The sequence below is a fragment of the Rhopalosiphum maidis genome, chromosome 1, assembly GCF_003676215.2.
Source record: "Rhopalosiphum maidis isolate BTI-1 chromosome 1, ASM367621v3, whole genome shotgun sequence".
Classification (NCBI taxonomy): Eukaryota; Metazoa; Arthropoda; class Insecta; order Hemiptera; family Aphididae; genus Rhopalosiphum; species Rhopalosiphum maidis.
Window position 1 is genome coordinate 27,326,976 of NC_040877.1, and position 25,320 is coordinate 27,352,295.

Below are 25,320 nucleotides of genomic sequence, written 5' to 3' on the forward strand. Positions count from 1 at the left end.
TAACCAAAAAAAAAATATTATTTTTCTAGGATGTTAGTAAAAAAAATTAAACGGTTTTTTAAATCAAAATTTAAAAATTAACTACCGTTGGTAAGACTAAGAATTATGGGGGACTAAAATCAAAGTTGGAGGAGGCTTGGCCCTCCTATATCCTAATTATACCTATTGTCGTGATGCACCTTAGATCATATACGTATATGTACCTAAAATATATGATACTGTATACACGGCAAGCGGCAGCTATGATACAAAGAAATTCTTTCCTACAACCTTCTTACTTATGATTCCGTATGGCGTACCCATACGTGTGGCAATGCAACTATTAACATATAAACACAAAGTTTCTTATCATAGATAATATGAAAAATAGTCCTCTATATTTGAACCCATAAAACCTCCCTATATACGTTACTGCTTTGTGATGTTTGTGTATTAGATGACTTTGAAAAGTTTAAATATTAAACATCGTGTATAATAAAGGAGTAGTTCCTGTTTGTAGACCACCAAGTTTCTATAGAAAATTGGACAGTAGGTACAGTTAAATTGTTTATCTACTATAATAGTATAGGATATAGGTGGTAATAATATATAATATTTTAGAATTTGAGTTTTTTTATGAATACTTACACGAATAATAATAAAAAAAAGTTTTGATCTTTAACTTCAAGAGTGGTTTCTAAAGGTAAATTTAATATTTATCCATATCAATTATATACATTCGTCATTCGATAATTCGAACCTCGTTAATTCGAAAAACTCTTGGTCCCCTCTATAATATTAAAAGAAAATACACATTTCAGTGTCTATCGATGGGAGACATTACAATTCGATTTTTTTAAATGCGATTATACACATTACCTATAGATAATCTATTTGACGCATAGGCGTGCGCACGGGTGCAGCGAATGCTGCTTTCGCTTCATCTGAAAATTTATTTTGGATTTAGTGGGCTGGTAGATATTTATTTAAAAGGTATACATAGAATAAATAATTTTTAATATATTGAGTTTATTATTTATTTTTATTTTACGTACCTAACTCTTAAGAGTTCCAATATTATGAGTAATGTATAAATACCTATTATTTATTACTATATGCTTATAAGTGTTATTTTATTACCTATGTGATGTTAAATATATTTATAAAAGAATAGAGTAATATATTATTAAATTACATAAAAATATTATTACTTTTTATTTACAATTTATTATATTTCTTATAACTATAATAGGCGTAGGCATAGTCATAGAGTGATGAATTTATTTGAGGGGGGGATATACCCTATAATGATTCGGGTACACAAATGATTATATGAACTTATAAAATATTAAATTTTTACACAGTGGGGCTAAACAGAATTCAGAGAGGGGAGGCTATATAAAGGAAATAAGTGGGCTGCTTACTGTTCTTTAGGACTGGTTAAAAATGTATGCTGCACCCGACACAAAATCCTGCGCACGCCTATGATTTGACATACCTCTTCGTGATTAAACTAATAACAATAATACGGAAAGTGATAAAACATTATCGTAGTTTATTGTTTATTACTACCTAACCTATACCTAATCTAGACTTTAATCGTATAATTTTACCAAATTAAACTTCTGCAATTGGTAAACTGTTGTTGAAATCGAATCAAACGTAGTAAGCCTGACTATTGGTCCTGTAATAAATAAGTGAATTAAGTGTTTGTCGATCACCGACAAAAAAAAAAGTGACAACAGCAGTTGAAGCTGGAGAAAAAAAAATATGTTGCTCTATGTTTTTATATCCCAAAAATAATAATAGTTTTCTTTAAGAAGCCGCAACACCAGCGACCAGCATGTGCTGTCACTTGTCTCCGTATTACAAGTATGTAACATAGCAAATTTACGCTCAGAAATTCACGTTTAACTCCGTTGGTTTAAAAATTAGAGGGTACTGGTTTGTTATAGCCTCGCAATCCATATAACAATAAATATATCGAATAAATATAAAATAATGAGTTTATTTATTGATATTAATCTAATAACTCGATGATAGGTATATTGATATAATATTAAAAAAATTAAAATTTATGCGGCGATCAAAACAAAACAATAGTGATCCTTTTGACATAATCTTAAAAGATACAGCAGAATTTTGAGAATAACAGAAACCATAATTTTTAACATTATAAATATTTTTATACATTTTTTAAATTATCATAGTTTAAAAAGTATTATTATTGCATTTTTTAATTTTAATTTTTTTTATATTATATCAATATATCTATCATCGAATTATTAGCTTAATATCAATAAATAAACTCATTATTTTATATTTATAGGATGTATTTATTGTTATATGGATAGCGGGGCTATAACAAACCAGTACCAATTAGAGTAATACCTATAATGAAATTTGATGGAAAGAACATTATCTGTGTTTGTATGTTGGTTTTTTACGATAGTTCAATTTTTTAGCAAGTTATGCATATATAACATATAGCGTAAATTAAAAATGCTAATAACTCACTTAAAAATTTAATAGTCGTAAAAAACCAAATTTAAACACATTATGTTCTTACCATCAAGTTTCATAATAGATTGATTCATTCTAATTTTTAAACTAACGGAGCTAAACGTGATCTGCTGAGCATAATACATTTGCCATGTTACGTACTTATAATATGGAGACAACACATGCAAGTGCGACGACTGTGACGCCCTCTTAATAACATATATAATAATATAATAAATAGACATAAATTAATAAATGTCAAAATACATTAATGTACTCGTATGTGTATGTATATATATATAATCAATTTTTCACCTATCTTGAATTCGAATTATTTATTTTTTCCCCTCGAATATTTGAAAACTTAATATATATGTATAGAATTTTCAGCTCGGTCTCCCGAATTTCGAATTATCGATTCATTACGTTTTTATAATCCAATTAACGTCGACCTGTGACTGGGTACGTTTTTATTTTGTGACGAGTATAATTGGTACATATGATACATCTGGGTCAAAAACGAAAACTCTCAATAGGTATTTTTCAAAATAATAAGGTAAACAAAAACAAACATCAAGAAAAAACTGTTATTTTAATGTAAAACCAATTTTTGGCAAAATCAATTTTATCGAAGATTATAATATAGTTTACTTAACATGGTTTAAGAGGAACATGTCCTCTAAAATGTCTACTAAGTCCCGCAATTCAACATTTAATAATTAGTACTAAGCATATTTGTAGAAAATATGGGGAGAGGGCGTTAGTGTCCCCCCAAAAATTGGGTATCTGCAACTATGAACCATGTCATTCATTATTACTAGAGCGCGGATTTTTATGCACTTAAAAGTATCGAAATACGCCATATAATATGCAGTAAAAATCATGAAAATATGTAAAAAAATATATAATAATTTTTTATTGATTTAAAATTTACAATAAAACTTATAATAATTTATTACTTAAATACTTAATAAAAAAAAATTTAGGGAATTTTCTGAACTTAACTTATTTTTAAAATGAATAAGCATATGCATTTCAAGCTTTTCTTCTGTGTCGTTTATCGATTAATATATTTTTAAAGACTGAGAACCAACGTCAACCGAAGTTATTGGGGCATATTTGAAGTTTACGTCGTAATCGATTATTTATCTTATAACTAAATAAATATATAAATTATTATTTAGTGACTATGAAATTTAGTTTTAATTTGTATACTCGACAAAATATTATTTTCTACATCTTTTTAAATTTTTACTTCAATATGCAATAAATTTTGAATTTTGCCAAAATATGCAAAAATATGCAATAACCTTTAAATATGCAGAAATATGCAAAAAACAATTTTACCATTAGCTTCAAATTATGATGATTCATGGAGTAACTGACAAAAATCCAAAAATATTGAAAGGAAAAAAATATGCAATTGCATAGAAATCCGCGCTCTAATTATTACTGTTAAAAAGGGTTAACATATTTTTTAAATTTATACATATTGTTACAATATATATGTACATTGTTAATTTTAAATATAATTATGTAATAAATTATCTTAACCTCATGTTATATTTTGAAGTTACTCAGTGGAAAATGAGTGTAAAGCCAATTAGTTCTTTAACTCATTAAAGTCAACTACCAAGCTATTTATCATTATTGTTTACTCACTCAGGCTGGCAGCCTATTTATATTTTAAAAAAATTGTCATTTTCTAATTTTTCTGTATAGTTTTTTCATTACAAAATTAAATGTTAAAAGTTGAAATAATCTTAGGATTAGAAAAACACATTTTTGGGCATTTAAGTAATATTTATTTTATACTTATACATACATCATTTTTAACCATTTATGAGATCATTTAGAATACATTTATAAAAATTATTAACAGAAGAAATAATGTATTCTATTAATTACACATTAATAATATAAAATTGGATTTAAGTATGTAACTTATCACTTATTGTTACCTACTAACAAATAATAATTTTTTTATTCATATTAATACAATCATTATGTATATATTTTATATATTATATATATAAATATAAAATACATTGAATTAGACAATAATTTAATATTAAAACATAGGTGGTAGGTCTACCTTACTTTGCTTGTGAGCAAATGTTAAAAATGTTAGAGATGATACTGCACTTACTAAAAATATAACATCAAACCAGCGATGATAAAAACTAAACTGTAGATCCCCAAGTACTTCTGTAATAATAGCTCTATACTCAGCTGGCATATTCATACGCATTAATAATACGGATGATACAAAATACATGCCCATAAGTTGAGCAAATATTAAAACAATGATATTTGATGATTTACTACTAGAAAGTGCATAGAAAAACTTTGTTAAAGTTAATAGGAGACCTCTTATTGAAGTGAATGCAATACATCCAACCAATAAAAATGATACATGTTGCGACCAAAATGATACATCAACATCAATGCCAACCAATTCCACTAAAATCTCCATTCCTCTTGTAACTGGATCTTTTTTCCCCACTCTTTGTAACATTATATTTAATGTGGATATAATTATTTTCCAGACACAATATAATGAGAAAAAATAACCCAGGAAATTGAAATATTTTCCTTTCCACGTTTTGGCCCAAGCAGTGCGTTCCAAAGTGTTGTTCAGATCATGTGTGTCCAAAAATAAATGCCTACTAAGCTCTTCTAATGCTTTAATATCACTTTTAATTCCCCTTAAATCACTGGATACATTTGACTTGACTCTTTTTAACATATCCATAAATCCAAAAGTGCTCACACCAGCATTTGTTTCTGCCAATAAAATTTTTTTTTTCTTAGCAGTAATAACATCTATTGTTTGAAGAAGTTGTTTTTCCACATTTATGACATCATCACCAGTGACCGCTTTTATAAAATATGCCATTGAAGTATAAGGATAGTTAACAGCACCAAAACCAGATAGTAATGCCATGACTGTTACACCAATCACACCAATTCTGCTAATACAGTTTTCTATAAATAAATGTCCTTTTTTTTCTTGAGGTAACATAGGAAATGGGTCACCGATTTTCCAAAATAAGAATAAATATAATATCCAAATAACTGAAGCCAAAATTCCAACTTTTTTTTGAAAAAATGGGTACATATTACTTAAAGTAAAATAACATAAGTAAAATGGTATAAGTACAACAACCATAAATAGCATCTTGTAAAGTATTATATTCCAAAATATATAGCGAGAGCTGGGGACTAGTATACCAACAATTTCAAATATGATTAATTCAAACATTGTACAGGATAAACAGAATGTGACTGAAAATATTAGTTGAATTGTTTTATGATGCACTTCATAATCTTTAAATAATTTCTTGACAAAATACACCCAACCACACATAAAAAATACAGTCTGTGACAGTAAAATTACCAAGACATCAAACATAAAATGTGTACTGAACTCCATATTTGTGGTTAATGTTTAGATGATTTACATAATTTCAAATATGTTCACATTATTTACTGCATCATCCCATCATACGACATTGTGTTCATATAAACCATATAAGTACCGATAAGATGGACATAAAAACACTAAAATTAAGAAAAAAATTATTAACGTAATTATATTTTGTTACAATAAAAAAAAAAAATGATCAATACAAATCCTCAATAATCTATTAAATTAATTTATTTAATTTTCAGTTTAATATATAACATGATGTCATTATTTTAATTGTATTGATTTACAATGATTGAATAATTCATTTATAGGTAGGTAGTAAGTAGTATATTATTGTCTATGTCTCACCCAAGAATTCATTCTTTTGATTTGCAGTGAAGAACGTACGTTAATTTCCAAACCGAGTCATTATTTGAAACTAAGTATAAATTATTCGACTTTTAATAACTAACCTAATAATACAATTTTAATCAAGTTCTGAAAATTGAAATAATAACTTTTAAAATTTAGAAGTTTTTTACACACGTAACTTTTTCCATAGTATGATAAGAAATATTTGTATTATAATCATAGACCTTATAGTATAAGGTTATTATTAATTTTTGATATCCTGATTACAGGTACTGATAAATGATAATCATAAACCTTAATATTTAATACACAGAAATACAGAATACCCACAGTCCTCAAATATATGAAAATACGTATAATAATATTCTTTATAATATTATATCAGTCTGACAGCCTGTCAGTTATAATATATTTCTGATTCCGTATAATCTATAATCTGTATTTAATATTTATACCACAGAATACTAGAGTAGAATAGATGAAATTAAATTAAACTTTGGGAGAACACCAATAAGTAATAATTAATAACAGTTTATTTTGACAATTTTTTACTAATACCATTAGGTACTTATTTGAAATATCAGAGGAGACACAGGCATTACTATAGTATATATAATGTACTAGCTGAATTGCCCGTGTGTAGTTTTTGTTTTCTCAAAATTAAATTCTTAAATCAACACGCAGTTGTGTTTTAAAGAAGAAGAAAATGTATTTTACAATTTATATAATTGAGCTAGTCGGTGTTTGGCGCTTTGGAACACTCGGAACAATTCATATCTACACTACGATAAAATACACACACAAAAAAAAGGTCAGGTTGGAACTTTTGCAAGTAGTTGGAAACCCTCGGGCCGCCATGTCATAGGTACCGTATTCCCGTTATCGGCCAACTGCTATGTTATTATTATATGAATATAGATATACGAATTCTTTCTCTCTTCCTGACATCACAACTCTTCAAGAGTTTTTGCCGCTTCCTTCCATTCTTCTCGATTTTGTACTTTTTCTTCCCAATTTGGTATCCCTAGTTTCTCTAAGTCCTGCTTTATTCCATCTATCCATCGCTTCTTTGGACGTCCTCTTGGTCTCTTCCTTGTGGGTTTCCACTCGACTGCTGTTTTAAGGTACTCTGAGTCTGGCCTTCTCATCACGTGCCCAAATCTGAAACCATTTGATTCTTTGTGCTTTCACAAAGTTGGTTATCCTTGGAACTTTGTCAATTCTCGGATCTCTTTGTTCCTTCTTTTGTGCCAGCATCTCAGTTCGTTGTCGTATTCTCAGTATTTTGTTTTCGAACGACATAAGTTTTTATTCCATTCTGCTTGTTAAAGGCTATACCTCACGTTCGATACATCCATATGTTAGTGTTGGTCTAATTATCGCCATATAGAGATGTACTTTGATTCTAGTTTTTCAGTTCTTCTAGAAAACATTTGAGATTTTAGGTATTTGGTTAACGAAAATGATGCCTTTTCTGCCTTAATGACTCGGGTATTTAATTCGACGGACCAGTCATTATTACTACTGATAGCAGTCCCTAAATATATAAATTGGTGCATTTTATCAAATGTATGTCCTTGGATCACTACATTGTCGACCCAGTTGTTCTCTGGTAATAGTTCCATCATTTTGGTTTTATTATCATTCACATTCAGCCCTATGGCTTTTGCCCTGCTGATGAGAGCTGAGGTGCTCTACGACACACTCTCATACAAATTACACGTAAAAATTTATTTTCACTGATTTCAACCCTTTAAAATCAAAATTTTGGAAATCGGGCGACGTGGTGACACTCAAAAAAGTATTTGGAACAACTCTGTGAAAAAAGTTAAATAGGTAGCGTCTTAGATCGTATATGAACTAAGAGTAGCGTCCTCACAAGATGGGAACATAAAAAAAGGCATGTTCTTTTATAAATATATAAGGATTATGATAATTATCCATGGAGCATGAGCGTAACAATAATGATATACACTTCTTACACGATACATATAGCCCTACTTACCTCCATCATAACACATTACATTATTATACAATTAAAAGACGTTCAGATTTTTACAAAATTCGTTAATATCAATAAACTTTGAAAATTATTTTGTAGTTAAAAAATACATACAATTGTTATGTACAATATAAAAATGTATACAATTTTAAAGACTCCATACTTTTTTTTTTTTTGCTGAAAGTTAAAAAAATAAAACTGCAAACATTTCTTATGAGCTTTTTAAAGTATAATTTTAATTAAATTATATTTATGCAGAAAATAACAATTTATTTTGTTTCAGTTCAAAAAATATCTGTAGACATTTTTGGTGCTTGGATTATTTATTATTAACAAATATATCAATATACTATAATTAAATATCCTTACAAAAATAGGCTAACAGACCCTTCACTGCTTAAAATCATTTTTTATATACATTAATTTCTCATTGAATTCAATTTCAGCATACCTATCATAAAGCTGCCTATTTAAAGATGAGATACACACATATTCTGCTTAGTTTGCTCCGTCTCAAACTCCATAACAGAGCGACTACCTAGTATTTTTTAACTGTTGATAAATTTCAGGAAGTGAAAATATGATTTGATTGAATAATTACTTAATACAATTCAATAATTACTCAACTTTTCTTAACAAGAAATAAATTATTTTAAGCTGATTCACACAAAGATAATACAACTATGATGTAAATTTAGGTTTTAAAAAAACTATTTAAATAGTCCATATTTGCTGACAACGCAACAGCTCAAAAAAGATTATTCTTAGGATTTTTTTTAATTCAAAAAGATCATCAGATGCATATCAATGCAGGAAAAATAAAATCCAACTAAATTTGTTATTTGAAATGCCTGTACAGAAGGATTAGACATCACTTTTAAAAATTGTAGACAATGGAGAATTTAGGCTTTATTTTGTAGTTGGTACTGTATGTAAACCCTGCATTATTTATATTAATTAATAAAAATTTTCAAATAATTGTATACAGCTATCAAATAAATAGATATTTGGATATATTTTCTGAATATAATCTTTAATAACCAGTTTCAATGAGATTAAAAATAACATGTTTTTAATTCTTTATTAAAAGCACAAGACAAATTTAATTAAAATACTCAAGTTTTGTTTTTAAGAATAAATATGTATTAATATGGATGGTTAATATAATTTACATAAATTAGAGAAGATATTTTAACGTTTGTAGATGATGCTTAAATTTATTTTAACTAAAAAACTATTTTTATTTTACTTTCAAATATTTACCATATTAAATATAATATAAACTGTTTTTAGCAAATATTACTGATACTTTTTACAATATTACAAAGTACAAAAGTAATGTTTAAAACGTATATAAGTAATCATAATAATAGATGATGCTATTGTTTTATTGATGATAATTATCATCTTTTTTTTGTTAAAACATTAAATACATCTCTTATCAGCAGATGAATGATAATATTTTTTCTTAAAAATACAAATATTTATATTGGCTTATAATCTAATTTAGATTCCAAATTCTTATTATCTGACACTTTTCTTACAGCTTTCATGAAATCTTCATGAGTTACATAATCTTTTTCAGCACGTATAGCAAAAAGACCAGCTTCTGTGCACACATTACGCAAATCAGCACCATTAAAATTATCAGATAATTTTACAATAGCTTCATAGTCTAAAAAACAAAATTTTAAATAAATTGTAATGCAACAAAATTTAAAATTTTTTAAAAACTACTATTAGAGCAATCCTTTTTGGATAATTTTAGTATATATACTGCCGAAGCAAGTACAAAGATATTACAAGATAAGATAGTAAATAATATAATGTATTTGAAGTAAAAATACTCAGTTTTTACTTTTTATTCCTGTTCTCCCACCAAAAAAAATCTAAATTTTAAATTTTATGTCAGGTCTATATAAAAAACAAATTGGGAAATATCCAAGAAAAAAACTTACTATAGGAAAAACCAAAAATTTACAGAAAAAAATTATTAGTTTTAAATTTTTACATATTCATAGTAATTACTTGTATAATACAATTTTGTAATAAAATATTTATCAAATTATTTTTAAAAAAATGATTGCATTTATAAATGCGGTTAAGACCAAATTTTCTTCAACTTTTTTAAATATTTTATTGAATTTTTTTGTTATAGAGACTTAATTATTGATATAACAAAAATATTAAACTTTCCTATCAACCACAGATTAAGATAGAGAGGACTGGAAACGAGCAAATTTTAAACAGGTCCGAAGTGCCTCTGTTGATTTCTGAAGTACACAGCTGGTCTAACACTACTTTGTGGTTGGGTGGCAAATTTAATGATTGGCGATTGGCTATGTACCAATATGGGCAGGGAAGGTAAAAAGTACCAAGGCAATTGCAGTCCGGCAACCCGGCCACCATATCGTTTACAGTCCTCTCTTTAATCGTCCATACTTTTAACTAAATCTCATGTTCAATGAATACAAAGTAATCAATAATTACATGATAATAATTTATGTATCAATAAGTATAGCTAAACACATACCAATCTCTCCTTGTTTAGTAATAGGAGCTGCATGAATTTTCAAAATATCCAAACGAGCTTGTTCATTAGGTAATGGAATTTCAATTTTACGATCTAAACGTCCAGGTCTTAATAAAGCAGGATCTAATGTATCTGGTCGATTGGTAGCCATAATCATTTTAACCTATTAAATAATTATAATTCAGAAATCGGTAACTTTAAAATAAATAATAAATAATTACATACTTGACCTAAAGAATCAAAACCATCCATTTGATTCAAAAGTTCCATAAGGGTTCTTTGAATTTCACGATCAGCAGATGTTCCTTCAGAAAATCGACGACCACCAATAGCATCTATTTCATCCATAAATATGATACAAGGTTGATGATCTCTAGCATAGTTGAACATCTCTCGAATGAGACGAGCACTCTCACCAATATATTTATCAACAATTGCACTTGACACAACCTAAATTAAAAATAGGATTTTTCTAAGAATTTGAAAACATAATAAATAATTTGATGATCTGACTAATACATTTTAAAATCAATTTAATTAATTTAAATCATTTAAACATTGAACAATAAACCATACACTCAAACCATATGAATAAGTTATTTTGTAATTTGTATAATAAATAACTAACTTTTAAGAAATTGGCATCTAGTTGACTAGCTACAGCTCTAGCCAGTAATGTTTTTCCAGTACCCGGAGGACCATAAAGTAAACAGCCCTTAGGAGGAGTTATTCCAACACGTTGAAATAATTCTGGATTTAATAATGGTAATTCAATAACCTGGAAATATTAATGCTAGGTTTTAGATTGAATAAATATAACATACAATTAAAAAAATATATACTTCTCGCAATTCACGGATCTGTTCAGATAATCCACCAATAGCTGAATAAGTAACTTCGCCAGGATCTTCATGGGACATTTTATACACTAATGGATCTACTTCACGAGGCAAATAACGCATTACAGTCAATGTAGTCATATCTAATGCTACTCGAGTACCAGCTTTTAATTTTGCTTTATCGAGTTGACGTCGACATCCAACTACATAGCGTGGGCCATTTGTTGCTTTTACAATAACTAGTAAATTATTATCATTGTTAATAAATATGTATATTGCTATTTTAAATTTAAACAAACTTACACTTGTCTTCAGTCAATTGTTTTAATACTTCACCTACAATCTAAAAATAATAATTTAGGATAATTACTCAATTTTATTGTGGATAAAATGTTTAACTTACTTGACCGACACTCTGGAGAGCTTTTAGATCATTTTCAGATTTATCATATTGTTTTGTTAACTCTTTAGCTTGTTCTCGCACTGTTAAGTAAAAAAAATAGTAAAATCACACACATAGTTGAAAATCAAAGTTATTTATCGAATACTTATCATATATCCCAAAAAAATAAATAAACCGATCCGCTCGAGATCTAAAACATATACCTAAATTTAATTTTTTACTTACTTCCTTTTAGACGACTAGAAATCTCTTTATGTTCAATAAGCTTTTTACGATTTTCCTGTAGAATTTTCTCCCTCACAGAATCAACTACAATAGCCGATGACATGTTAATGTAATTAATTAATCAAAAAATAATAGTAGTTATATTAGATGAAATTTATAAAACTACAATTTTCAATTTGAAACAGAAAAAACAAATTGTATTGAATAGGTTCTTTATTTGTAATATTTGTATTTTTAAGAAGTAGTCTCGACCCTCGAAGTTTCACCACTCACAAGTCACAGCCACAGTTTGTCTTATCATGATGACTAGCACAAAAACATTGCGCAAACATTACAGTTTATAATAGTTAACCATGGTAGTTAGTATATACTTACTCTTTGGAATTTCACAAATCGTGAATAAACTATATATTATAAGTACCTAAAAAATAAATAATTATATTATATATTTTTTATTTTTTAATAAGCAGTCACAACAAAATTAAGAATTAACAAAAATTCCAAAACTATGCAACAAAATATCATAAATACTGAAATCAAAAATACTTATTTAGTCATGTATTTTAATAATTTTGTTTAAATTTAGGTAAATCTATAATATATACCCATTTTATATGTTTTTATTTGTCCCAATTACTGATTTTGAAAACTAATGGGAATTTTTTACTATTTACAATTTTAACTGTTTTAACCTACCGTGTAACTAACTACATTACCAAATCTATTTTCTATGATCCATTCAAAGTTGTGGATAATGGATATTTTACTGCTTCAATATTGTGAATTATAATGATGAATTACAGAATAAAAATCCCCCGGAAAAAAACCCCCGACCCTATGAAAAATATTCCCTATACTAATTTTTTAAACGCTAATTACAAAATTATTTATAATTAATTAAATAATAATAATTTCTTTTTTTTATAGGTTTTAAAAAAACAAAATAGCAATGACGAACGCAGAAAAAAGTTTTAAGGAGGTGTTTTTGAAAATCAGTTATTGAAAAGTAGAAATTTTTTTAAACACAAACATTGTTAAACAAAATTAACATTAAAATTGAATAAGTAAATAATTATACAATTCCCAAGTATTTCGGGGGGTGATTGAACACCCCCCACACCACCTGTGTACATGCCTGCAAAATAGGTTTATCATTTATAAATACAATGTCACAATATATATTCTAAAAGTTTAAATTTATTATAATATACAAAATGATTTATAATAATTTAAAAATATATAAATTTTTAATAAAACAAAATATATCAGGGGTGGCCAAACTTTTTTTGACTGCGATCTACTAAAAATATATTTCACCTTTGAGGATCGACTTCCATAAAAAAAATTTATTGAAATGTTGTTAATTACCACCATGATTAATTTTCGTGTGCGTAGCCTAAAAATAAATTCTAACACGATCGACCGTTTTGGCCGCCCCTGAAATATATCATTTATAAACACAAATTCTAAAAATAAAAATTTATCAATTTGAAGGTTTTATATCTTTTACACTGTTCAATCACTGGTCTGTTCACTCTATATCGTTAAAATTTTAGGAAACATGATACCCAGTAAACATAGCACGTATAATCTACGTATATAATAAGGAGAACTTTAGTCTTTGGTGTATGTATATACGTAGTTATTATTCGTATAATAATGGTATAATATACGTTGATTTTACGTTGATGATAGGTATAAATTTTTTCGTACATTTTTGGTTATAAAAATACGTTTTATCAACGTAAAATAGATGGATTTTTATAACAAAAAATGTACGAATAAGTTTTACACTTATAGTCAACGTAAAATCAACCTATTCCAACGTATAACATATATTATACCGTTATTATACAAATAATAATAATACATACACCAAAATTATCCTTTTGTACACGTAGATTATACATGCTATACTGCCATGTTTACTAGGTATCCTCGTTTTTTGGACAATAATATTAATTTTATTTTAATGCTAGGTATGTTAAATAATAATGGTGAAATACATCATCTTGTTTTAAATCAGTTGTTATTTTATATAGGTAATTATAACTCCTCTAATACAGCTGTGTTGTTCGTGGTAACTTGATATTTGGTTCAACATTGATCCCTTATCCCTAGACGGCTACACATTATATTATAGCTAAACTCATTCATTATATTAAATATTTACACAAAATCAGTTTTACTTTTTAAAATATACAAATATTTGCAATACGTTTGATTTTAATACTTTTTATTATTAGTTATGAGCTGGTTAATTGCTGATTTACCTTTCCGGAACCCATTCAATCATACATAAACTTTATAGTCTTCTAATTTATCTTAGTGGCTCAATATATTTTATACGTTTTGTTCAGTATAATTATCATAGGCCATCTTGTCTCCTTTCTTTTATAGAGGTTAAAGAGATAATTATAACTTAATTCCATTGGTGAGGTATGTTTTTGTATAATTCATAAATTATATCATGTATTTGTTTTTTTCATTGTTTAAATTTAGCTAATATTTCATCTAATCCAGAAGCTCACCAACTCTTAAGATAACCTAAAGCTATCATGGAATAAAATAATTTAAATGGTTTATGATGATTTTGTAATATTATAATTTTAACCACATACTTAAATTATTAAAATATTTTGTGTGATTTGATCTAGTTAAAAAAGCAGTACAATCCATAGACCTTATAACAAAGTATAAAGATGAAATTTCATCAAAGTAACATCTCATCAAGGTGGATATTTACCTTGAATCCCATATTCCCGTATAATTAAATTTATACATTATTTTAAAGTGATAAGTGATAACATTTTATTCTGATAATAAAACTAGATACATAATCTTCAAATTTGTTTTACTGTTTATTCTCTACGATATAAATATTTACACATACTATATAGTATAATGACTTTAATAGTAGTAATTAAACTTGTGTCAGGGGAAATAATTAAAAACTTATGTGATTTTTAGAGTACCAAACATAAAATTAACTCAAATAACATAATATTAACATAATCCATCTAAATAAAATTAAAACAATATTGCTAATAGCTTATAAGTACGTTTTTTGTTTAAAAAAAAAATATATATATTTATATCCACAGTACATAAAGAAACAACATATCACATATACAGTTTAAAAGTAAAATGGTTAATTTATTTTTAAGTTTTAACTCAATTCATCAACACTATTATCATTAATTTTTAGGAATAAATGGATACTGAATTGCTATTAATTTATAACTGATTTTGTGACATCTAAAAAAGTGGGATATTATTATAATTGAACAAAAAGACGCCAAATTTCATTTACAGTGAGTATTAATCTAAAATATATTGATGAACATTTTTACACTGAGTTTAGTTTGAAGACTTTTCATTTCTGGAATAACTAAATAGTTCAACCAAAATTAATAGCTTTACCAAAGTATGCAGCTAAATTTGCCTCTCTTAATGCTTCTGAACACGTCTAAAGTTAAGAAAACATTTTTATATATTAAATTATATTATTATTTTACGAGTAATAAAAGAGAAAATAATAATTACTGGATGTGCATGGCAAACTCTAGCAATATCTTCACAGGATGCTCCATATTCCATTGCTAAAACCGCTTCATTAACTATCTCTCCAACACCCTATAAATATAGTTTTATAAATACTAGAAAATTACAATATATTTATAAGAATATTACAGGTCCAATTAAGTGGCATCCTAATAATTTATCGGTAACTTTATCACCGAGTACTTTAATGAAGCCATCAGTTTCGTTGTTCGTTTTAGCTCTACTGTTGGCTGCAAATGGGAATTTTCCTACTTTATAATCAATACCCTGTAAACATAATTCAATAGAAAAAAATAAGCCAATTCAAATTAAACTATTATGTACAAAATTACTTCATTTTTCAAATCTTCTTCACTTTTTCCAACCCATGCTACTTCTGGGTGAGTATATATAACTGAAGGTACACAGTTATAATCAATATGTACTGGTGCACCTGTTATACCCTCAACACAAACTATACCTTCGTCTTCAGCTTTATGAGCCAACATTGGACCATGGATACAATCTCCAATGGCAAATATACTAAAAATATATTTTAAATGATTAGTTAAAATGAGCACTAATGAATATAAACATTATATAACAATATAATTACATACTTAGGTATAACAGTTTGAAATCTTGAATTTACAGGTATTCTTCCTTTAGCATCCTTCTCAATGCTATTCTCTTCTAAACCTAAATTCTGCGTATAAGGTCGACGACCAACACTCACAAGTAATACATCACAATCCAACTAAACATTACAAACCCATTAAAATACTATAAAAATTAATAAGTATTTAAATTATTACCCACCGTCTCTTTTTTTGAAGAATCTTTTGCATTCTCCACTTCAACTAATATTTGTCCTCCAGATTTACTTGCACTAATTACTTTTGTTCCCAATTTAAAACCTAATCCTTGTTTGGTCAATATTTTTTGAAATTGCTTAGATACTTCACCATCAATCCCAACACCACCAATTGTAGGCATAAATTCAACAGCAGTTACCTTAGCTCCTAAACGACTCCAAACAGATCCCTAGAAAATTTAGAAAGTAATTATTACTTAGATTATTACTATTTACTTAATTTAACTCACAAGTTCAAGTCCTATAACTCCTGCACCAATAACAATCATTTTTTCAGGAACTTTTGCAAGTTTTAAAGCACCTGTTGAAGAAACAACAGTTTCCTCATCAATCTATAAACAAAATATAATATTTGTTTTTATAAAAATAAATTTATGTTTATTTCAAATTGTTTGAACTTACATCGATTCCTGGAAAAGGAGTAACTTCAGAACCTGTAGCGATAAGTATATTTTTAGTTTTAATATCTTCTGAAGATCCATCTTCTTTCAATACAGATACTGTGTTTGGGTCCTTAATTTTACCATGTCCTTTGGCTAATGTTATTTTATTTGATTTAAATAAATGAGCGATTCCACCAGTCAATGCATTTACAGCGTTTGTTTTTGTTTTCATTAATGCTTCTAGGTTAAGCTTCACATTTTCAACTAAGATATAGTTATTGGAGAATATTAGTACAAATTATAAATATTTATTATGATGTAACAATTAACAATTACCCCGCAATTACATGTCCATAACTAAAAATAACTTACCTTCAACTCCTCGTGAATTAAGATCACCAGAATGTGCCATATGATAATAATGAGAGTTATTCAGTAGTGCTTTAGAAGGAATACAACCAACATTCAGACAAGTACCACCAAGTGTAGGATTTTTTTCAACACAAACAGTCTATACATAACAAAATAAAAAATGTGTTTAAACAATGATTTATTCTTGAAGGAATTACATTTACACTTACATTCAATCCCAACTGTGCAGCTTTAATAGCAGCAACATAACCACCAGGTCCAGAACCAATAACTACTAAATCTACCGAGTCACCACTTGCATAACGACGATTAACTACAGAGTACATGAAACCACATTCTACATGTTTGGACTTTTGTAGTATAGTTGGCTAAACATAAATGGAGAATTCAATTTTTAGTTACATCTAAAAATATGTATTTTAATATGTATACAGCAAATACCAACCTTTACAACCATTGAAAACCTACTAAAAATATTTGATTGCATTTTGATCGGGTGGAAAAACTATAGGAAATCAGAAATTATTAACCGTGGGCCAGATCTAATGTAGCTTGTATTATAATCGGAAAAAAGAACGAAAACGATGAAAAAATATGAATTATGGGTATAATTTTTTATGCCCTTCAAAATGTCAAAAAATTATATATTATCTCTCCCCTCTACAAAGTTCAAAGTATTTTGATAATACAATCCGGGAGTTTTCTTACCATAACCCTGGTAAAATGATCAGCTGTGTGTTAATGTGGATAATCAAATCAAAATGGCTACGATGTGAATGTGTGATTACACTCGAACGTGGCGTTTATTAGACATTAGTCTAAACTCTTAAACTAATGGACTAAGATTGCAATTTTTTAATCTTTTTATTTTTTATTTACAACAATCACTATATAAATATTTAGTATATGTAATATTTGTATCATTCTTCAATAAAACAATTGTTTAATGTTGACGTTAAACAATTGTTTTATGAATACTGATTTGTTTTTCGCAAAATCATGTTGTGGTAGCCATTGATAATTATTAGTTAATGTTACATAAAAATTAAATAATCTTGTTAAGTATGTCGTCTTCCGGAGATTTTGGTAATCCTCTTAGAAAGTTCAAATTGGTGTTTTTGGGCGAACAAAGTGGTACGATTAACTTAATAATTCAATATACTTGTCGATAATAATACATTATAAGTATTTAACTTTCTCGTAATACAGATTACTTTTATTTTTATAGTTGGTAAAACGTCACTCATCACAAGATTTATGTATGATAGTTTCGATAATACTTACCAGGTAAAACTAGTTTATAAAATTACATCTAAAATTAATCACATTGTATAAGAAAAAATTATTTTTTCTCTTTGTGTTAACAGGCCACCATTGGTATTGATTTTTTGTCTAAAACTATGTATCTTGAAGATAGAACTGTGAGTAGTATTTTTTTAGATTAATATAGTAAGAGTGTTTTCATTAGTCTTTAAAATTATTATTCCAAGTTCAGTATTATGAATATGTTTTATTAAATGTAGTGAATTTGTAGTAAGTAGAAACTTGGATGTTAATCTACTTAAAGATAATAGTTATTTAGTAGTAGAGTTTTCATACATAAAATAGTAATTATGTACTAATTACGTATAGTTAATCTAGTTATTAATTATAGCTATATGATATAATCAAAAAACTAAAATTAGCGAAATAAAATAGAAGATTTTTCATTTTATTTTTTAAATTTTTGGTAGAACCTATTTTTTTAAATTTTATATATAGCCTATTTTTTTTTTAATTTCTATACATTTATCTAAATATGGTAAAAAAAAAATAGTACATTCCTTTTTATTAGATCACTTGTTAAGACTGAAGGAATTTTTTCCCTGTATATCATTCTAATTTTATAGAAAATAAATAATTATAAGATAATGAAAAATCTTATCAGTTCTTTTTTTCAAAATTAAAAAAATTAGATAATATTCCAAGCTATATCATAATTATTTTTTTTTCAAACTAATATCTATGAACATATGATTAATTATGTTTAATTATTAACTATATTAATGTATCTATCTGTATAAAGTAAAAACTTAATTAAAAAACAATTGTTATAAATTCAATATTAAAATATTACTTAGCTCTTGATTAAATTGCAAAATAACCATAATTGGTAATTAAATTAAATTGAAAATATAATTATTGTGTTTATGCCTTATTGTTTTAATTAATGTAGATTTTTAATACTTCATGTGTTTCCAATTTCTCATTGTATTATCAATGTAATATACTAGGTATATACTTGTGTGTATCTTTTTCAAATTAAAATTACAATCATAATTTATCAAACTCTTAATAAAAATGTGTTTTTAACAATTTTTTATACCAAAAATGAATGAAAATTCTTAATTTAAAAAATAGATAATTTACTTAGTATAATATCAAATAATAATTCAATTTAATCATCTCCAAAATAATTGATTTTTACACTTATCTTATCTGGTTGCACAATTATAGTATTTTAATAGGCTAGTTATTTTTTAGTTAAGCCATTTACTAACAAAATAAATAAATAGTTGTATTTAATAAAAGAATATTTACAATTTGTGCTTCAGCACAATAAACGGATAAGATAATTTTTAATAAATACAAAGAACTCACTGGCCAAGTGATAGAAGACATCTTAATATATTCACCAACTCCTTAAAAAATATTCTCCGGAAGCATAACTCTGATAAATTTCACAAATACTGGGAATCTCTCTCTAACACTGATAATTCACTTTGGAAAGCTACTAAAAATATACTAAAGGAAAAAATTAAAATACCTCCCCTGCCGTATCCTGACAACTCTCTAGCATCGTCTAACCTTGACAAAGCAAACTTACTCGCATCAGACCTTGAGAATAGATTCTCACCACACCCAAATTTACCCAGTAGAAGCCACTATTCTAATATTGAAGCATTTCTTTTTAAACACTCTTCCAATGTGTCTTATCACAAAACATACCTCTCCTTCTAAAGTCCTAAATATCATAAAAAACTAAAAAAATAACAAATCTCCTGGCCACGATCTGATAACCAATATTGTTGCTAAGCATCTGCCTAAGAAAGCAATCTTACTTCTCACTTATATCTACAATAATATTCTTCGCCTATCCTATATCCCTCCCACCTAGAAACATTCAGTTATTATCCTAATCCACAAGCCAACCTCCTGATCAACCCTCCTCATATAGGCCTATTAGCTTACTTCCTACTTTCTCAAAAATCATATTAAAAAGAATTTATCTAATACTAAACGATAAAAAAGTTATTCCAAATGCCCAATTTGGCTTTTGGAGTAAGCACTCCTCCCTCTATCAACTTTGCAGACTAGATGACAATATAGCCTCATCCTTTGAACAAAAAAAAATTTGCTCTGGGGTTTTTCTTGACGTTGCTCAGGCATTTGATCATGGCCCGAAGGGCTATTGTTCGAACTATTATTTTTACCTACCCCGCTATTTCTCTTACTCAAATCATTCTTATCAAACCGCACATCTTCAGTAAGATGTGAAGACGGAATTTCCCTCTACCCACATCTTATAAAAGCAGGCGTCCCTCAAGGCAGTATCCTATCCCCGACTCTCTATAAGGTATATACAGCAGACTTATCCCAATCTATTAACACCACTCTAGCTACCATTGTAAATGTCTTTTATAAAAATAAATAAACACAATAAAATTAAACAATGATATATAATGTATTTTAGTTTTGTAGGTATCTGCAATATTTACTTTTTATCTAGTGGTTTAGTTTGATAGGTTGTGTTTTATGAAATTTGTTTTGAGTAGTTTATAGAACTAGATTTTGGTACATTATTTTATAGTGTTTTGTGGTTAATTGGTTAAGTATTTCTTCTATAAAGAGATTCATACATACCATGGTGCATAAGTTACTATGCATTGGAAAATTTATTGGAATGCTTGTATAGTAAAATCTTACTATGTCTGTATAGTTCCAAATATAACCAAATAGGTTATAAAAAATAGCTACTTTTAGTTAAAATTGTCAATACTATCATAGAATTCAATAATATAATACTATTAAAACATAATTTAATTTGTAAGAGATAATATTTTCATACAAAAGAGTAAAACTGTGTAACTTTAGAAAATAATCAACATTTACATTTTTTTTTTAATTAGTATTTTATGGTTTGCTTAAGAAATAAAGGTTAACTAGTTATATTAGTATAGAACCACTCCTTCATAATTAATTAATACTGAATCATAATATAGAATTTTAATTTTGTACATAGTTAAAAAAATATTAAAATATATATTAACTAATAACTATAGATTATAACTACAGAGTTATACTAAAGTTTTTGACATTTTATTTCACAACATTTTATAGATACAGTATTGTGTATGATTTTAAGCTAAATAAAAGTATTGAATTCTAGATTTTTAAAAAATAAGCCATTTAAAATAAATTATTTCTTTGTTATCCATTTTAATAATATATCTAGGTAGTATTTTAACAGACCTTTTTTTATAATTACTGATTAAGTTATGAGTTGAGACCGTTTTTTTTATATTTTTACTGAGAGTATGTAACTTTTAAATTTGAAAAGTCTTCTCAACAATTAATTTTCCTATTCAAGGTTAATGAATATTTTTTAGGAATATATTGCCATATTGAGGATTAATTTGAATATTTTATAAAAAAAAATGTAACGGTTTAAAAAAACTACAAAAAAATTTTCTTGACCTCTGTTAGTTTTTATTGTTATTATTTAAAACATGTTATTATTATTGTTATTTGGATTCATAAATATACATTTTAGGTATATAACTATGTGCAACAATCACACATGTAAAATATAATTAAATGAAATACACCAGAATATAGATTAAATAAGATTGTTTAAATAATTATTTAAAAATTAGGATTAATTTAACTTATTTAAGTTACTAGTTTTTATAAACTGTTACTTTTAATTGTTTTTTCAGTATTTAATATATTTTTCCTAAAAAGAATATTTATGTATATAAAAGATTATTTAAGTGCAATTATAAAGCATAAATTCTGGTGTTTAGTTATAAGTTTTAATTTTAATTAATCTTTATTCAGGTAAGATTACAGCTATGGGATACAGCAGGACAAGAAAGATTCAGAAGTCTTATTCCTTCCTATATAAGAGATTCTACTGTTGCTGTTGTTGTATATGATATAACAAGTAAAATATTTTAAATTATTGTTACTTAATTAAACTTGAGTGTGGTAAAATGTAATATTGTTTAGATGCCAATTCTTTTCACCAGACATCAAAATGGATAGATGATGTTCGAACTGAGCGTGGTAGTGATGTAATTATAATGTTAGTTGGTAACAAAACTGATTTAACGGATAAACGACAAGTATTAGCTGAAGATGGTGAACATAAGGCAAAGGAGTTAAATGTCATGTTTATTGAAACTAGTGCTAAAGCTGGTTACAATGTTAAACAAGTTAGTGTTTATTAATGATGATTGTAAAATAATAGTTTTGTAATTTTATTTGTATTTAGTTATTCAGAAGAGTGGCAGCAGCATTACCTGGTATGGATGTAGCTGAGAATCGACCACCTGAAGACAGTATCCTTTCTAAATATTTTATATAGCTTTTTTAGCACTGCATGCTTATTTATGTTTAATTTCCTATGCTTGTATATATTATTTTAGTATACTGAATTTACTATTCAAATACTCTGAAAAGTGTCTTGGATACTTTTCAAATACTTTTGGTTATTATTTTGTAGGTTTGTAAACATAACATGGTATAATATGGTTATTTATATTTGTTCATTGTATAATTATTTCCTACACTTCGGAAACACAATATTTTCTAAGTCATAGTTCATTATATTGGTTTTATTTTGTCATGTTTGCTTCCATCTTAAAATACCCATGCTAAATAAAACTAGTATTGGAGTCAACAATAACATTTTTCCAATTCAATTTTTCTAAATTTAAAACTAAAAGTATCTGTGTATTTTTACTCAAATACTTCACATCTCTACGTTTTTCTTTGTATAATAGAAGAATGGTTCATTTGCTTTGGTATGTGATTTTAAACAAATAATTTGAGAGTGAGCATGTAATTTTTTAGTTTATGATTTAAAGATACTATACTCTAATATATTTTATCCAAAACTTATGACATTTTCACACTTAAATAATGATATATAGTAAATAATTAATTGATTTTTTTTTTTTTTGGTTTTAAGTTATTTTTTAATTAAAATGATGGTATTTTCTCCTTTCTTTTTGTGGCATGTTTGTTTCCTTAACTATTGCTTGTTTTCAGTGCAAGAAGTCGTGCTTAAAGATACACCGAATGATGCAGCAAATCCAGAGAAGAGTTGTGCATGCTAATATATAATTTATAGTTAAACTTATATAATTTAAATCCATCCAATTTTTATTACATATAATAAAGTCTAAAACTCTGAAGACTAACTATTTTTTTTTTTTTTTTACATTAATGAAATAATTCTGGTCATGGACCATGATTCAATATATTTATACATAAATATTAGATAAGTAGGACCAGAAATTAATTAAAATAATACATCTAATTATGAATAAATCTATAATTAGTAATTTTAATATAATTAATGAATAACAATTGAATGATAATACTTTCACATTGCTGAACATTCCCAGAGCTTTAAATAAATGCTACATTATTATTGTTTTGTAAACAATTATTATTATTTATTTCACCATTATAATTTTTAACTAATAGTAGTGTGGTTAATGTAATTGTAAATATATTTTATAATTTTGAACTTTGTATGCATTAATTTTTTTCTTACTATCCTTAACACATAACATAGCTGTCGATTTACAGAATCATGCGGCCAATCAGGGAGACTCACAAGAGTCTGAAAGCAGCTGTATGTGTTAATTTTGAATGTTGAATTTTTTATACATTTGTAATAATTTTAATGCTTTTTAATTTTTATATATAAATAAATTTAACTAAGTCGTGGAAAACATTAAATTAATTAGGCAAGTTGCAATTATTGGAATGCATGGGTTATGCCCACGTTAAATCACTTTAGAATCTACCTTCATTATGGCTAGTCACTTGACACTTTTTTTTTATTATTATTATATAGATATACTACTGTAGTATTAAAAATATATATATTTTTTTTTAATTAACAGTTAAATGCCACATGGTCTGTTAGCCTCAATAAAATCTTTACTATATAATATAGTACATTTCCTAAAAGTAACTTACTTTTTAATGTTTTGTTCTGTATTTATTATATTCTTGTATTATGTTAATTATATGATATTCAGTAGAATAATTATATTATTTCAAGTATTATTAAAATGTTTTAAAATAACAAGATTGGTTATATCTTATATTAGTAAATGTTAATTATTGTCCTATTTAGACATTTGAATATGCATTTCCAAGTTATGGTTATATACTTGTATCAATACTGTATTTGTAAGCAATTATAAGAATTAAATAAACATAGAATTCACATTTTAATTCTCAAAAAAACATTAAATTCATGACCTTTAATCTCCAAAATATGTGCTTATACAATAGACTTATAGATTTGTACTTAATAAATACCTAATGGTAATTTAATAAATAATAAATGGGTTCTTTCATGTTGAGTTGAAAAGAAGTTGTCTTGTGAAATTATGTGAGTCAATTAAGACCAAAAAATGTATAGGTACTCTATTCAGAATGAGATAATACTTTGGCAGTGGTCAGACAATACCCATATTTTGTCAACCCTACCGAGTCAATTATTTATATGCTAGCTTAAAATCTGAACCTTAATAATACCATACAATTGTTTCAATTTGGACTATAATACCCTTAATAAGTAGAATACTATAAGCA

General features: G+C 26.6%; 4 protein-coding genes across 5 annotated transcripts; 1 reads left to right on the forward strand and 3 right to left on the reverse strand.

The window, feature by feature from the left end:
* Positions 1–4,427: 4,427 nt before the first annotated feature.
* Positions 4,428–6,444, reverse strand: LOC113550236 (Golgi pH regulator). Its single transcript, XM_026951951.1, has 2 exons — positions 6,263–6,444; positions 4,428–6,045 (listed from the first exon to the last, which is right to left on the reverse strand). Exon 2 carries the CDS (start codon positions 5,915–5,917, stop codon positions 4,553–4,555), a length of 1,365 nt encoding a protein of 454 aa, XP_026807752.1. The 5' UTR covers positions 5,918–6,045; positions 6,263–6,444; the 3' UTR covers positions 4,428–4,552.
* A 2,887-nt stretch (positions 6,445–9,331) lies between these two features.
* On the reverse strand, positions 9,332–12,543 carry LOC113550237 (26S proteasome regulatory subunit 10B). Its single transcript, XM_026951952.1, has 8 exons — positions 12,268–12,543; positions 12,043–12,122; positions 11,943–11,982; positions 11,643–11,878; positions 11,429–11,578; positions 11,026–11,250; positions 10,801–10,963; positions 9,332–9,942 (listed from the first exon to the last, which is right to left on the reverse strand). Exons 1-8 carry the CDS (start codon positions 12,368–12,370, stop codon positions 9,752–9,754), a joined length of 1,188 nt encoding a protein of 395 aa, XP_026807753.1. The 5' UTR covers positions 12,371–12,543; the 3' UTR covers positions 9,332–9,751.
* A 2,854-nt stretch (positions 12,544–15,397) lies between these two features.
* Positions 15,398–18,080, reverse strand: LOC113550706 (dihydrolipoyl dehydrogenase, mitochondrial). Its single transcript, XM_026952711.1, has 11 exons — positions 17,885–18,080; positions 17,649–17,807; positions 17,440–17,578; positions 17,087–17,331; positions 16,915–17,016; positions 16,630–16,854; positions 16,431–16,567; positions 16,164–16,353; positions 15,961–16,098; positions 15,814–15,903; positions 15,398–15,736 (listed from the first exon to the last, which is right to left on the reverse strand). The coding sequence occupies exons 1-11, from the start codon at positions 17,924–17,926 to the stop codon at positions 15,668–15,670; spliced, it is 1,536 nt and encodes a 511-aa protein (XP_026808512.1). The 5' UTR covers positions 17,927–18,080; the 3' UTR covers positions 15,398–15,667.
* Positions 18,081–18,247: 167 nt separating this feature from the next.
* Positions 18,248–25,082, forward strand: LOC113550365 (ras-related protein Rab6). 2 transcript variants are annotated; one of them, XM_026952129.1, is made up of 7 exons: positions 18,248–18,573; positions 18,668–18,726; positions 18,807–18,860; positions 22,540–22,645; positions 22,711–22,916; positions 22,976–23,042; positions 24,287–25,082. In XM_026952129.1, exons 1-7 carry the CDS (start codon positions 18,504–18,506, stop codon positions 24,355–24,357), a joined length of 633 nt encoding a protein of 210 aa, XP_026807930.1. In that variant the 5' UTR covers positions 18,248–18,503; the 3' UTR covers positions 24,358–25,082. The 2 variants fall into 2 exon arrangements, with proteins under 2 accessions (XP_026807930.1, XP_026807931.1); XM_026952130.1 differs by lacking the exon at positions 24,287–25,082 and adding an exon at positions 23,755–24,241 and having other exon boundaries at positions 18,252–18,573.
* The last annotated feature ends 238 nt before the right edge of the window (positions 25,083–25,320 follow it).